Raw genomic sequence first — 16,288 nt, 5'->3', positions numbered from 1 at the left:
TAGGAGGAGCCTGTTCCTAGTGCACACATGCAAAGAGCTGCCAGAAAGCAAGAGCAACTAAAGCAAAAAGGACAACTCGGGAGTAAGGCTGGAAGATGATGGGCCATTCCCATAAGGCTTAAAAGAGCAGCAATGAGCCGTTGGGTTCTTTGTAGGAAAGCAACGTTGATTTCCGTGCTTCTTGCCAGCTTCTCTTGAACTTTGTGGGGGTTTTGCCAAGAAAAGCCTTTTTGGCAGGTTGCCAAAGACATCAAAAGTTTGTGATAAGGCCGAAGGACTGGTTATTAAGAATTTTGTTTTGGACTGTTTTAATAAAATAAGTTTCTTGAGGACTGAATTGTGTTTGGTAATCACTACTTGGGCCTTGGTCACAACAGGTGTATTGCTCAGGCTTCTAGATAAGAATCAAGTCAACTAAAGTTCATATCTGATAACAGTCAACAGAATTAAAGGGGGTCTGGACCTACATTGCTTGTGGCAACGTAAGGACTCTAAGCTAATGACACGTTTAACTCCTACCTCCAGTTTTGCCTGGTCTTCTCCTACAGTCCCCTGTGGTTTCAATCGTTTAACTTCCCCTTCCCCTGTTAAGCTCCGTGGTTTTCAATTCTCCCAAAGTGGACAAAGTTTTAGGGTGCACAGGGTGCACCCAAAACTTCCAGTCTTTTTGCAACCTGAGATTTCTTTTTTTTATATGAGCTGTAAAGATCTGAGCAGTGAGTAATATCCCTGCGACAAAACTTTTATAGGGATGAAGGAAAAAATCAATACTGCCTGCAGTGAGGTGTCAGGAACCAAGGGGGTGGCGAAGGGGGGAGTGGAGGTGGACGGAGCCCCCAGGCATAATTCAATCTGTCTCTCATAAGCCAAGAGTCTGAAGGCAATCAGGCGTTATACAGACTTGCTCTCAACCAACATCAATATTGGTTTCATCACTTGCTAATACCAAGTTCGGAGCCAAACAGAAGGAGAATGAAACACTGGGCCACTAATTCTTCTAACCAGCCAACTATTATTTTTTGTTTTAATCTTCAACTCAGCCCAGACTCGTGAAGGTACTGAATGTCAGATCATTCCATAAACTTAGCAGGACACATAAAGGTAACAGAATAACAAAACAGTTTGGAAGGGACCTTGGAGGTCTTCTAGTCCAACCCCCTGCCTGAGCATAAGACCATGAGATAAGGTGTCAGCCTGCATCTTTGCTTTCTTTCAAGCTTGCTGCCGGCTGCCATGGAAACGATGGTTGCGGGGGGCGGGGGGCGGGGAAGCACCGGGCATTTGGGAGGGGAAGGGTGCAAGAGGTAGAAATGGAATTTCTGAGAAGTGATGAGAGGCCTGGACTCAGAGAGGCCAGCTTGGGTTATTTACCATCATCAAGGCCAACCTTCCTGGGATTGGCATGCATGGGAGAGGAGCATGGAGACTTTCCCAAAACATCTTCCCGTCTGATGATTGAACTCTGGGTGCCTCACTACCGGAGGTTTGAGCTCTGGGGTTTATTTCAAATGTGTTTCTTCTCACGCATTTTGGTTCAGATCTTGCCTGACCTTTGCTGCTGTTCAGTCCTTTCCTAGTAAAAGTACATTTTCTCTAAATCTATGGAATCCAGGGTTTTCCTTTCCTGGGAATTGAGCGGAGGCAGCACTGACACCGCTGCCATTCCAGACCAGTGGCTGTCTAGTCTCTTCTTAAAACCCTCCAGTGATGGGAGCACCCGCAACTTCTGAAGGCAAGCCGACTTTACGCAGGGTCTAAATCCTGAGGAACCTCAACAGGCCTCTCCAACCGGCTCCATCCCTGTATGCCAGCTGCCGTCCCCAACTCCTAAGATTAATATTCCCCTCCACGCCTATTCCAGAGCCATGAAATTCCACTGGCGATTATTTTTAGCAAGGTGAGCGCCTACGCCGATTCCCAGCCGCGTGAGATGCCCAAGTTGCAGGTGAGACCAGAATGAGAGATTTAGTACAAGGAAAAGGCTTCAAGGTGTCAGCCGTGAGCTGTTATTTCAACGAACGAGCCCGCAAATGACTCACGGGGGGAAAAAAAACAACAAAAACCCGGAACCTTTTTACTTTATTTAGGAGTGAATATGGATCTTGAATTAGGTTCCTCCCGAGCAAATGAACTGCCGTGAGTCAATTAGATTACGGGGAAGGATACAAACAGAATGAAGAAATGAAATAAAAGGAATGAAATGAAGCTACGAGCCCTGAAGGGCCAATTTGAGTCTGTCCTGCCTCCTCTTTCTGGACGGCTGCTAGCGGGTGATTGATTCAAAAGCCAGGTTAAATCGTGGGAGCCTCTTATTCTCTCTCTCTCCGTCTCCTGCAGACCAGGAAGGCATCGGGAGTGTGCCTGTGTCACAACGGACAACTAGTTACAAAAATGGGGGGGGGGAGAGAGGGCTGGATAACGGGCACTGCAATCTTATCGCCCCTTCTCTGTTTAGTCCTCGGTGTACGACCACCATTCAGTCCCAAATTTCGGCCGAAGAAAAAATGCTTTTAAAAGTAAAAAACAAAACAAAAAAAAAACCTGGCTCAGCTGGGCATTGGGGTGGGGGGAGGGATTTTTGCTACCGGTTCTCCGAACCACCTGCTGCCATTGCTACTGGATTGGGTGATGTGGTCCGAACCGGGAGCATTTCATCCCTGGTCTGAAGTGGTTTAGGGTTTCCTGCCTAAGCAGGGGGTTGGACTAGAAGACCTCCAAGGTCCCTTCCAACGCTGTTATTCTATTCCATTCTAGCATTGGTGGGGGATGGAGGATGGACACCTTCTCCCGTCAAGGACGTGACATGAAATGTGAAACAAATGAGCTTGTAACTTGCTGAGGAACGAAGAGCTGTTCTAAAGTGGCCCTTGGAGATCCAGGCATCAAAACATCAAACCCACAACTTTCATCTCCCTTCTGAAGACGGCAACCCAATTAAAGGAGGAACAGGTGACAATGCTTCATCGCTAAGCCGTTGCTTGGTAAAAGCACTCCGGAGCTCTTGATTCCCCGTTTTGAGCAGAGGTGTCATTCCTTGCGCCGTGCCCCCCCCCCAAAATCTCTGGGAATTGACAATAAAAGAAAGATTTGATTCACCTCTAATAGGTGTCAAGATAAAAATCAATGCTGTGTCTGAAATCTGGGTAATTTCAAATGAAGCCATCTTGGTGGAACAGGAGGAGAGATAGAGACAGAAAGAGAGAGGGGGGAGGGAGAGGGGGGAGGGGGGAGAGACAGAGAGAGAGAGAGGGAGAGGAAGAGAGGAAGGCAGGGAGGGAGAGAGAGAGAGAGGGAAAGAGAGAGAGAGAGAGCGCACTATTCAGTAGAGATAGTAGACATCAGTGTTTATAAGTTTGTAGTTGCATCTACGGTATACTCCATGACTTTTCTCTGAGTAAAGTTTCCTGCTTCCTTCTCGCAGTTAAGCAGAAAGGCACATGTGGACGGTGCACTGTTTGTTCTGTAGGGTTGTATACAGAATTTCTAACAAGAACTCAGTCTCTTTCTCTCTCATACACACACATAAAGGCACATACGTACACATAACAAAATAAACCAATGTTTTCATTTTGTCCAAACACAACCAGTAGCTTTCTAAACTGACCCACACTCTGGCCACCCACTCTGCATTGGCACAAAGTCGTGGAGTAACTTTGTTCTCTGGGCAGACAAGAACTGAACGTGATCCAATCTGGTGAGCACCTTGGAAAGGAGGCCACCAAGAAATCCAAAACCCACCCAGAAAAGACCAGTGTGTGCCCATAAAACCCCCAGTTCTTGATCTCAATACAAAAGGAGAGAGTCACCTTCTTCAACACGACGCCCCATAAACAAACCAAAGCATTTGGGTTCGCACAACCAAGCTAACCAAGACTAAAACAAACTCAGTTTCTCAAGTGACGGCAATGCAGGCTCAATTCTTGCAACGACAGCGTTATGTTTTACGTTGAGGAGTAACCCGTACAATTTGTCTCTCCTTTTACTTCCTAGAACAATTGACATCTATCTCCATGCCCAAATTGGAAAACAATCTGGATTTTCTTCTATTTTGTCTCTGGTTTTATTTGCTAGAGGTTTACAGGTAGTCCTCAACATACGGCCAGAAAGGAGCCCAAAAGTCATGTTGCTCAGTGAAACATTGGTTAAGGGCGTTTGTACGACTCTTCTTGCCAGAGGCCTTGTTAAGTGAATCGTTGCGCTTGTTAAGTTAGTCCCACGGTTGTTAAGTGAAGCTGGACTCCCCATTAATTTTGCTTGGCCAGGAGGTCGCAAAAGAGGATCATGTGACCCCGGGACATTGCGACCATCATAAATATGAACCACCTGCCAAGTGTCTGAATTTTGATCACGGGACCTTTGGGGATGCTGCAAGGGTTGTTAAGTGTGAAAAATGGTCCCAAGCCATATTTTTTTTCTGTGCCGTTGTAACTTCGGTCACTAAATGAACTGGTTGTAAGTCAAGGATTAACCTGTAATAACTTTTGATCTGTCCATTGAGCGAGCTGGCCTTGGTGCCTTTAATACCCACTTCTGTCTGTTGACTAAAGTGGATATATTGAGCCTACGAGCTTTTGAGTGGCTCTCAGCTAGTGAATGTTTTATATCAGACAGCTAAGGCCTTTGGCTAATGCTGCTTGTGAAGTTCACACTCCTTTCCAAGTGTACTCCCAAGTGTCTCTCTTTGTATGCTTCTGGTTGCAAATGTCCCAGGGGAAACAGTAAGTACTCAAATATTGGAGGTTTTCAAAAATAGACTGTAGTCTATTTGGGATGGTATAAGGTCTCCTGCCTTGAGCAGGGGGATGGACTGGAAGACCTCTGAGGTCCCCTTCTAACCCTAGGACACATCTGGGAGTGTTCTGACCTCCAAGGTCCCTTCCAACTCTGTTACCGTTAAGTTTAAGTCCCGGCAAACCTCTTTAATTCATACAGCTGTAAATTACTTTCATTTACAGTCCACAAGGCTTGATAAACAGTCTATCAGGGGAGTGTTTACAAACACTCACCTTATCTCCCTTGGAATGCTGCCAGAGAACTTATTGCCACACGCAGGGCAAGGCCAAACTTAGCACAGAGTCAAACAGAGCTTTTCCAGAGCTTTTACCGACCAGATGAACTAACTGCTTCCTGGAAAAGCTCACGTCCCATTCATTTCTCTTTCGTGTCTTATGGGAGGGCCCAATCATCTCCAAGCCTTACTCCCAAGTTGACCCTGCTTTCTTAATTGTTCCTGTCTTTTGGCAGCTCTGCGCATGTGCACACTGGGAACAGGCTCATGCTATTCTTCTGCCTCACTGATGTCAGACTCCGGAGGCAGCAAAGAACTACCAGATGGCCTTGGCCCCCACTGCCTCCAACTCAGAGCCATCGTCCGAGCCTTACCCAGACTCCAGGACTGGCCCACCTTTCTCCCCAACCTCCTCACTGTCCGAATCTGCTGCCAGCTCTGCTGGCCTCTGGCGGGCCACAACAGGGAGAAAGAAGAGAGACAAGACCCTTCTGAGCAGAACATGGTTGGATTTAATGCAAAGCAGACCTGGGTTCCCAATGTGAAAGCAGTAGTTACATAGGCAAGAGGGTAAGCGCGATCACTGTGAGCTTTGTACATGCGTTGATGTTTTGTGTAGATGGCTCATCCCCTTTCATTCTCTTCTCCATGAAAAGAGCAAGCATCTGTTCCATTATATAAGCTTCTGAGAAAAATAAAACCGGAATCCTGATCTTAACAAAGTCTACTGCTAGATGGGACCTTCACAAACCTTTTATTTAATACGGGGGTGGTGGTGGTGGATGGGTGTGTAGATAGAAAGACTCCCACAACACAATGCTCTGGCCCCCAAGCTCCACGCCGTCGCCCAACTATATGATGTTCTTCAGCCAGTAGCTCCACAACGTTCATGTCCTTAAGATGTACGTTGGTAACACCTCAGAGCAGGCAGACACCCCTTTCCGGTGCTATCAAATCAACTACGGAATGAAATGGAGATACCCAAGTCTTTGAGCAATAAGAAGACACATCTTGAAGTGCCTTGCTTGCTCAAATGGAATTATGGACATGGCCCTCTGTGGTCTCCTTCCAAACGAAGAGTTAAAGAAGTGGAGTCATGGTGGACGTGTCCCCAGGGTAGGGTTGTCCTTTTGTGACGCGATCGTTGTGAGCGGCGAACGTCTGTTCCATCTCCAAAGGGATTGGAGGAAAGGAGTTGCTTCTGCGCCTGAAGAACAGAGCTCAAACTCCAGCTTGGCCAACAGATCCACCCGCTGACCGTGGAACAAGTCATTTGTCTTCTCAGACTGAGTTCCCCACCTGCAAAATGGGAATAATCATGACCTCCCTTGTTGGCCTGGTGGAACTAGGAAGGAATTATGCTTAGCAAAACACTTTGAACACGGTGCCCTTGACTTACAAGCACTCATCCTCTACTACAGAGCCAGGTTTTGGAAATAAATCACACCGAACAGAAATGGGAAACAACATTTTTCTTTTTTCCGTGAAAGGAAGATATGGAGTCACAATTTAAGAGGAGTAAAACTCAGATCAGTGATGGCGAACCTTGTAGACACCGAATGCCCAAACCGCAACCCAAAACCCACTTATTTATCGCAAAGCGCCAACACGGCAATTTAACCTGAATAATGAAGTTTTACTACCTAAAATAATGATTAAACAAGGCAGAGTCCAGCATATTGTTCTAAGAAAAATGTGATGAATGCACTTTTATGTGCCTTCATTTTTTTTCTGCTTTTGAAATATTACGTTTAGGAACAATAAAAAAGAAATTTTTTTGTAGTATCATTTCTCTCTTTCCCTCCCTCCCACTCTTTTTCCCCCTCCCTCTCTCTCTTTCCCTATCTCTCACTTTCTTCCCCTCCCTCCCTCCCTCTTTCTTTGTCTTCCCCTCCCTCTCTCTTTCCCTCCCTCTTTCTCTTTCCCTCCCTCCCACTCTCTCCCCCGTGTGGGAGAAACACGATGGAGCTGGGCTGGGGCAACAGCGTGCGTGCCCACAGGGCTCGGAGTGCCACCTCAGGCATGTGTGCCATAGGTTCGCCACCACTGACTTAGATGCTTCCATCATTTACAATGCCCCCGCCGTTATATAGGAGATGTTGTATTGTTTGAGCTACGTAAAAGAAAACAAAGAGGACCAGAGGATGTAGAGAAAGGGCCAAAAGGCACCATCAACAGCATGATATCCATCTTCACAAAAAGAGGTTTAATGGTTGGAGGATTTCTTAGCCCGCTAAGAAAATACATGGAGGTTTACAAAATTACACTTAGCCAAGAAGGAATGTATACGGCCGCTCATCCAGAACAGACAAATCGGAGGATGTTCGCTTAATTCCAGCAGACCTGAGATTCCGCGCTCGAAGCAGAGACGAGAATCCCTGCCCGCGGACGGCTGCTGGGGCCACCAGCATGGGCAAGATTATCAAAGGTCTGCTGGAAGACAAGGTGAGACTCTCAACAAAGACCAGCAGCGACAAGGCAGAACAGAAAGCCCTTTTGTGTGACTACACGCCACCTCCGAATCCTGACATGCGAGACTGTAGGCAGCGCGAAAGGATTGTGGATAATCAGCATTCGTTCTGTAAGCTACTGGGATGACATGGAAGTCAGTTCTGATGGGCGAGAGTGAGAACTACCCTGATTTTTCTGGATATAAAAACAGGACTAGGTCCAGGGGTATCGAACTCGATTTCATTGAGGGCTGCATCAGGGTTGTGTTTGACCTTGGGGCGGGTGGGGGGCATAGCCGGCTCTACGTCACTTGTCCGGGTGTGCTTGTGGTGGTGTTGTGGTCCACCAACAGCTTGTGGAGCTGGCAGCAAAATCTGACAGTGAGGAGGCTGGGCAGGATGATGGGCCAGTCCTGGAGTCAGGGGAAGGCTCAGAGGGCTCTGCGTCGGAGGCAGAGATGGGGCCAGGGCCACCTGGGAACGATGCGCAGATTCTGGAGCCTCCAGAGATGGACAGCAGAGAGGCAAAGGAACAGGAGGAGCCTGTTCCTAGTGCACGCATGAGAAGAGCTGCCAGAAGGCAAGAGCAGCTAAAGCAAACAGGGCGACTCTGGAGTAAGGCCAGGAGATGATTGGCCACTCCCATAAGGCTTAAAAGAGCAGCAGTGACTCTTGGGCTCTTTGTAGGAAAGCAATGTTGCTACAATTGTTTCTAGCCGGTGCCTTTTGTTTTTCAACTTTGTGGGGCTTTGCCAAGAAAAGCCTTTGGCAGGGTGCCAAAGAAGACAAGAATTGTGATAAGGCCGAAGGACTTTTTCTGAAGGATTGTTTTGGAATTAATTTGGACTAAGCTGAGAATGAAATAATTCTCAGCTGTTTTAATAAAATATGTTTGTTTAGGACTGATTGGGTCTGGTAATAACTACTTGGGCCTAGGTTACAACAGGTGGCCCAAGCGCTCTGTCAGTGAAAACAGGCTCTGGAGCTTCATTTTTGGCTGCAAAGGTCTCCTGCAACTCTCTGCCAGTGAATACAGAGGTCAGGAAGAGGGTTGCAGGAGGCCGTCACAGCCAGAAATAGAGCTCTAGAGCCCTGGCAGAGGCACTGCGGGCTGGTCCTTCCAGGTGGCCCCATGGGCCACATCTAAGCACCCCGTGGGTTGGATCTGGCCCATGGGCCTTGAGTTTGACACCCCTGACTATGTCCATTAGTCTTTATGAGTAAGAGTAAGCAGGTTAGGAAGGTGAGAATTAGTTACACCCCCATGAGAGGTCTAAGGAGGTATTCTTACAAGACGTAAGTAGCAGCAGCGAGAAGGTGAGAAGATCAGAAGAAGCCCTTGAATCCCATTGTTATCTCCATGGAAACCCTTCCTTGGACACTGTTGTCTTTTATGGGAATAGAGAGAACTGTTCTGTTCCACATCCCCACCTCAGTCTGGGAGACACATGAACTGACACAATTAGCCAGCAATTTAGTCCACGGCAGCTATCAGCTCTGGCAGCAGACCAGCGAACGTCTGCCAAGGTTTTCTTTATCTTCCCTGATGCCGGCCTCACAGAAGCTTGTTACCGGAGCAACCAGGAAGTCAGGAACAAACAGCAATCCAGGCCAAATGCTCAGTCAAATAGTTCAGCTCAAGTTTTCTCCAGTCAGCTTGTTTTGTCCGTCACAAAGTAGTAGAACAGCCCCTCCTGCTTTTATACCCTGTGGGGTGTGGCTCTGTGACTCAGCACTCTCTAGGCCTGCCCCACCCCTTCTTTTGTTGTTCCCGCCTCTCTTGTCTACGAAACCTGGGATCTAACCAGGACTGATTGTCGACAGCTGGGTCTGGAGGCGTTGCCTGGGTGTGGGGAGATACAGGAGACAGAGACCTCCTCCACCTGGCCTGCCTCTGGCTCCTGGAGCTGAGCCAGAGAGGCCGGCCCTGCAGAGGGGAGCCCCGACGGCCCTTCCCCCTCACTCTCTGAGTCACTTTCTGGCAGGGGGCCAGGCCCGGAGGGAGGGGGGCTGGAGCCACAACAAGAACAATAATGGCATAGGGTGATGCCAATATTAACCTTTGATATTCCAGACTAGTTGATATGGTGGGGATGTAGATCCATTTGTTATAAAAATGTGCTTTTTTAAAAAGAAGTTGAACAAAAGTGTTATGGAGTAGATTGGGAGTCTCCAGACTTGGCAACTTTCGAGACTTGTGGATTTCAACTCCTGGAATTCCTCAGCCAGATTTTGCCACATTTGGAGACTTCTGGAGTAAAGGAGTGTTAACGTTTAGGCACTTAGATATTTTCAAGAGATAACCAGAAAAAGATGTGACAACTTTGTTCAAGAATATTCTGGAATGAAGAGGCGGAAGATGAGTGTGGTTTCTGTGCTCCAAATTTGGGTTCACCCATCAGGCTTAACTTGGATACTGCATCAACCCACATTCTGGGTTTACAAATGAGTCATAAACTAATCAGTCTGAGTTCATACATGATTAGGCCCCCAAAAAACACCACCTAACCAAGATTAAAACTAACCAAACCTAGTCAATTGTGCGAAGCCAGCAATTTGCTTTTCATTTGCCTTACAACTTTTTTTTTTTTTTTACATTTATATCCTGCCCTTCTCCGAAGACTCAGGGCGGCTTACAGTGTGTAAGGCAATAGTCTCATTCTATTTGTATATTTACAAAGTCAACTTATTGCCCCCCCAACAATCTGGGTCCTCATTTTACCTACCTTATAAAGGATGGAAGGCTGAGTCAACCTTGGGCCGGGCTTGAACCTGCAGTAATTGCAGGCTGCTGTGTTCTAATAACAGGCTTCTTACCAGCTGAGCTACCACGGCCCTATAACTTCCTTTGTCGCTTACAAAATGTGTTGTGTGATCATCCCAGACAGAGGAAAATTTTCTTAGAAGCAGCAACCCACAATCCCACTTTTTAAAACCTAAACCACCAACTAGCTCATCCCACAGTGAAAGCTTCAGAGCCTGTCAAAGACAGATCGCGGAAGAAATTACGGGATGCTGCTCCTGGTTGCATCCGTGGAGGCCCTCAAGCAATTCAACTTTATCTTAGTCATTAGAAACAAGTTACGGACGTCTGAACACAAAAGCACCCTTTTATACAGATAACAGAAAATATTCAAGAATCTTTCAAAACGTTTGATTTCCTAAGACAGTGGTGGTTAACCTCTTTGCCATCGCATGACAAAAGCGGGGGGAGGGGTTGTGCATGCGCGTGCCCATACCCATAATTCAATGTGCCCCGTCCCCCCGCACTGTGCGCATGCCCCCCCCTGCCTTCCCCCTGCTTTTGGCACGCAATGGCACACTGGGCCCGGTAAGCCCATTTTTTCGCCCTCCCCAGGCTCTAGAGCCTTTCTTGGAGCCTGGGGAGGGCAAAAACGGCCTTCCCCACCCACCTGGAGGCCCTCCAGAGACCGGAAATGGCCCATTTCCAGACTTCTGGTGGGCCCGGAAGGCCTGAAAATCAGCTGCCTGGTGTGCACATGCGCACCGGAGCTAAGCTAGGGCAACCCTTGCGTGCTCACCGATATGGCTCTGTGTGCCATCTGTGGCACGCATGCCATAGGTTCGCCATCACGGTCCTAAGAGATGCCCAGTAAACTCTTGTAATTAAAAAAAAAAACCCAACAGCATGAGATAAGACTTAGCTTCTTGAAATTAATCTCAGGAGGGAACCCCCCTCCCCCAAAAAAGAGCATAAAATATGGACAAAACCTCTCGGTCCCTCTCCACAAGACAAATTCAAGCATCTTAAGAGATTACCTGAAGCGTGGCTTGTTCCAGCTTTGCTTCCAGGGATCTGTTCTCCTCTTCTAACCGGCTTCGCTCAGTTTCCAGTTCCTCAATCTTTAACCTGGAGGTGAAAGAGTCGACAATACCTCAATATCCCTTAACAGTTTTTTGCATCCTTGCGAATTTACATATTGTGGTTTACTCGGAGTTGGGATGCTCATTTTAACCTCCCGGGTTTTGTCATCCAAGTGAGATTAAGGAGGCTTTCCAGAAGTTTGAGTGTGACCCTCAAGCGGAATCCTCCTGAAAACTCAAGTTACCTGTGTGCACGAGGTATTCAAGAATATTTATGCAGCTGCGTCACGTTGCCTCAATAATGTGTCTCCTCTGAACCTCAAGAGGGCTAATTAAGCTAATGAAGGTTTAATTATGAAAACACAGGAAAGGCCCTACGGGATGAGGATGAAGTCCAATCTAATCTACATTTAATGGCACTGGCTTTACTCGGTTCCCAGGATCCATCTACAAGGAGCCACAGGTGACTCTCCAACGATGCTTTTCTGGAGCTCTGAAGAACATCAAGAGCGAGAAACGAAGACTCAAACGTTTTAAGGGCCATTAAACGTGGCTCAGAAACCAGGACAAGAACGTGGCTTTCTTATCAGCTCCGCAGCAGCCAAAAAAAGCTAATACAATTCTTGGTTGCATAAACGGAGGCATCAAATGAAAATCACATGATAGTACCACTTTATAAAAGCTTAGTAAGACACACCTGGAATGCTGCATCCCAGTTTTGGTCGCCGCAAATTACAAAAAAGATGTTGAGACTTTGGAAAAAGTGCAGAGAAGAGCAACTAGGATGATTAAAGGCCAGGAGACAAAAATATACAAAGAACGGTTGCAGGAACTGGGTATGGCCAGTCTAGAGAAAAGAAGGACTAGGGATGATGTGATAGCAATATTCCGGTATTTGAGGGGCTGCCACAAAGAAGGGGAGGTGGTCAATGCACCCGAAGGCAGCACAAGAAACAACGGCTGGAAAGTAACCAAGGAGAGAAGCAACCTGGAATTAATGAGAAACTTCCTAACAGTGAGGACAACGAACCAGTGGAACGGCTTGCCACCAGAAGTTGCGGTTGCTTCATCACTGGAAGTTTTCAAGAAGTGACTGGACTGAAATGCTTGAGCAGGGGGCTGGTCTAGAAGACCTCCCAGGTCTCTTTCCAGCTCTACTCTATTCTTAGTCAAAACCATCCATTTTCCAAATCCATAGCTGACATAGAGGATTTACTGAAGTCGCTGCTGTGGGGGGAGAAAAAAGTGTTTTTGTTTATTCCGGTTCAAAATGTTCCTTTAACTCTCCGCAAATAAAAAAACAAAACAAACCCAACAGAATGCTTTTTCATTCTCCTGGGTGAAACAACCTGTTACGCTATCAAAGGCTGAAGCGGCCGCTGGCTACGGAGATCACCAAATGGGGCTAACTTGATTTATGGGAGGCCAGGTGTAGGTGAAGGACTGGCAGTGTTAATATTACTTTGTGTTATTTCCTCAGAAGTAATAACGTCGAGAAAGAGAATTTTCACATATAACCGCTATAAAAAAAAAAAATATTCTGATGAAAAGAGGGCTTTGTTCACCAAAGCCGGATTAGGAGGAGGAGTGGGGGGGCGGGTGTTGGGAGGGCAGAGATGTAGATAAAGTCTTTTAAGCTTCCTGGAGATAATTTAAAAGAAGACTATATTCGTTACCAGGCTAGGTAACACCTTCAGCGGAGTTTAGGGGATGTCAGTGTTGGTGTTCTTCTCCTTATAAGGGCTTCGTGTGGCCAGTAGGTCTTGTGATGGGTCAGAACAGGGGTGGGCTTCAAAAACTTTAGCAAGGGGTTCTGCTGGGTAGGTGTGGCCATGGTGGGAGTGACCTAGTTGGCCTCCTGCATCATTGCTGGGGAGTGGAGTTTTTGCCCTCCCTGGGTTCCGGAGGCTTTCTTTGAGCCTCCGGAAGGGCGAAAACAGCCTCCACAGGCTCTGGAGGCCCTCTGGAAGCAGAAACAGGCCCATTTCTGGCCTTCCCAAACTTCCAGTAGGATGTTACTCCGTGAGCCTCCGTGCACGCCCTGCACATACCTGCATCCAAAACAGGCTGCATGGGGACTCCTGGGAGGAGAGGGGAAGGGTGGGCGAGGCCAGCCAGGAGTGGGATTTGGGGGTTCTCCGAACTGCACAGAATCTTAGTTAGAAGTTCTTCCGAACCCTTGCGAACCCCTAGCAGCCCAGAGTCTTGTGATGGGGAGGTTACATCAGGGGAGGAAACCATCCCACGAGCTGGGAGAACGAACCTTCACCCTCATCCTACACCTGAGCTACAGATATCCGCCACTACTGCAAAGTTTAAAATGTCAGCAGTGCAAATTGTATACGTTTTCACCGAACTCCTGCTGCTTCAGAAGAGTCCCCGCCCTACTAACTCTCAAAATGAAAGCCGGATAAATTTTATTTCAAGAGGCAATCTACCTGTCAGCTTGGCACGCTATAAATTGGAAAAGTAATCCATCATCTATAAGTGGCATCCGAGTTCATCTAATTAGTGGATGGCAGAACTTGAAAAGACAAAGGATGCTCATGGATTCAGTAAGATCTCTCTCTCTCTCTCTCTCTCTCTCTCTGGCTTCCGAAGTCATTCATCTTGGTGTGGGATCCTTGCTAGTTTGGGGTGGGGGGCGTTATCCTGGGCAGGATCCCTTGGCATTTGTCTGAATGTTCACAATGGATTACTGATGTTCTTCAACATGTGGTTTTTGTCAATTAACATCACAACAGTGGGAAAAGTTACCAAGATCCTGAATGTTGCTTATCATCGTTATTGTAATCATAATCAGTACCTGATTATGATCTACTGATGTTATCCTGATCCCCAGGTTGGGACAGAAGTTCTAGGAGCACTTATGGAGATGGAAGAGACTTAACTCCCACCTCTTCTCCTCAGCTCTATCACTACGAGTAGAAGGGAGGATATTCACCTTAGCGTATCCAACTCTTCTTTGGCGAGGAAGCTGCTGGGCTCTACGGTGGACGCTTGTCTCTTCAGCATCTGAAGTTCTACCTCCAGCTACAAAATGAAGAGAACAGGTGGAAGTTAGCTTTGTATGGTGTGGTCACCAGATATTGAGACACAAATAAGTCTTCCATACCCATGAAGTATGAGATAGGATAGGGTAGGGTAGGGTAGGGTAGGGTAGGGTAGAGTAGAGTAGAGTAGAGTAGAGTAGAGTAGAGTAGAGTAGAGTAGAGTAGAGTAGAGTAGAGTAGAGTAGAGTAGAATAGAATAGAATAGAATTTTTTTATTGGCCAAGTGTGATTGGACACACAAGGAATTTGTCTTAGGAGCATATGCTCTCAGTGTACATAAAAGAAAAGATACGTTCATCAAGAATCCTAAGGTACAACACTTAATGATAGTCATAGGCTACAAATAAGCAATCAGGAACCAATCAATATACGTGTGTGTGTGTGTGTGTGTGTGTGTGTGTGTGTGTGTGTAGGTCTTTGGTTATTTGGGTTTTCTCCCGCGTAAAATTGGGAGTGTCTTGGTGACGTTTTGACGAAGTCTCATTCGTCATCTTCAGGCTGGTGTTTACAGCTTTGTGCTTCGTGCTTTACGCGGGAGAAAACCCGAATAACCAAAGACCTACATACAAACACCCGCGAAAACCTCAGAAAACATATATATATAATCAAGCAACAAGGTTACAGTCATACAGTCATAAGTGGAAGGAGTTGGGAACGATGAGAAGCTTAATAGTAGTGCAGACTTAGTAAATAGTTTGACAGTATTGAGGGAATGATTTGTTTAGCAGAGTGATGGCATTTGGGAAAAAACTGTTCTTGTGTCTAGTTGTTCTGGTGTGCAGTGCTCTGTGGCATCGTTTTAAGGGTAGGAGTTTATGTCCAGGATGCAAGGGGTCTGTAGATATTTCCACAACCCTCTTTCTGACTCATGCATAAAGAAAATGTGATGGCCGGTCGCATGGTTTAAAGTGAACAGACTGCAAACTCATATTATGGATTAATCTTGCCCATAGTTTGTTAAACAAGGCACCATGTTTTGGTTTACTAATCACTCTGGGCTATTGTAGCTGGATTGATACCGCCTGCTAAATAAAAATAACCAATGTCTATGGAGATTCTCTGTCGTCCAGTCATGATTGTCCCAAAGATGTTTTTTCAAGAGGCAACTGGACTTTCTGGTTATCATTCTCATCCGAAAAGCGAAGAAAACCCAGAAAGTCCAGTTGCCTCTTGAAAAATCACCTTTGGGACAAAAACAACCAATAAATACTATTATTAAGGCTCCATAACGGGTTGATAGACCTTCGTGAATCTCTATTACTACCTTGAAAATTAGAGGAATGACTTCTTGGTCAAAACTTACGCTTAGCCCATACCTTAACCGATAAATTATATGAAATCACTGAATGAAATTAAGAGGTCCAGGGGACCAAAGTTTTCTTCACTGCCACTTTCAGGAATCGCACTCATCCCTTCAGAGACGAGCGTTCAACAGCAAAGAGCAACCTCATTAAAATAATCCAGGAAACTTCAAAGGAAGAGCGAAAGTCCAGAGCAGGGCTCCCAAATAAAGAGGCTCCTGCTTTAGGTGTGAGTAAAGAGTTCTTGTGGGTGGCTGGGGAAGAGTTGAAAAGGGGGAGCAAGCCATCTAATGTGTGTCAGGTGCCATTTGCCCCGATGATGTTGTGATTCACATGATGCTGTTTTGATACCGCTGTGGTTTTTGTCAAGGCACCTGTGGGAATCCGCCAAGCTCTCTTTATCTGACTTACCTTTGGATTGTAATGTGAGATGCAAGGCACAGATTTCCGTGCTTTTCAATGAATCACCAACCGTGGAAGACACATTTGGAGAAGATAATAGAGTTTCAGCTGTTCCTTACTGAAGGATTAAGTGTGTCTCTCCTGGAATGATTTTTTAAAGAGGTCTTTTGCCTCCACAAGTCTTAAATAAATTCCGATGGAATAAATTCTGATGGTGCCTAGGCAGATTTTACATCAAACTTTGGGGCA

At 46.5% G+C, this 16,288-nt stretch overlaps 1 protein-coding gene across 3 annotated transcripts in view; it reads right to left on the bottom strand.

Annotated features, from left to right (window-relative positions):
- The window catches only part of MAD1L1 (mitotic arrest deficient 1 like 1), a 389,702-nt gene that overhangs the window by 187,615 nt on the left and 185,799 nt on the right, over positions 1-16,288 (bottom strand). For all 3 annotated transcript variants that reach the window (XM_058157103.1, XM_058157104.1, XM_058157105.1), the window contains exons 14-15: positions 14,228-14,316; positions 11,239-11,329 (exon numbers count right to left, since the gene is read on the bottom strand). In XM_058157103.1, the coding sequence (XP_058013086.1) occupies positions 11,239-11,329; positions 14,228-14,316 (180 nt within the window). The remainder of the gene's footprint in view (positions 1-11,238; positions 11,330-14,227; positions 14,317-16,288) is intronic.

This window comes from Ahaetulla prasina, chromosome 14, assembly GCF_028640845.1.
Source record: "Ahaetulla prasina isolate Xishuangbanna chromosome 14, ASM2864084v1, whole genome shotgun sequence".
In the NCBI taxonomy this organism is placed as follows: domain Eukaryota; kingdom Metazoa; phylum Chordata; class Lepidosauria; order Squamata; family Colubridae; genus Ahaetulla; species Ahaetulla prasina.
Note: the sequence above shows the minus strand (reverse complement) of the source record. Positions and strands in the feature narration are given on the sequence as shown.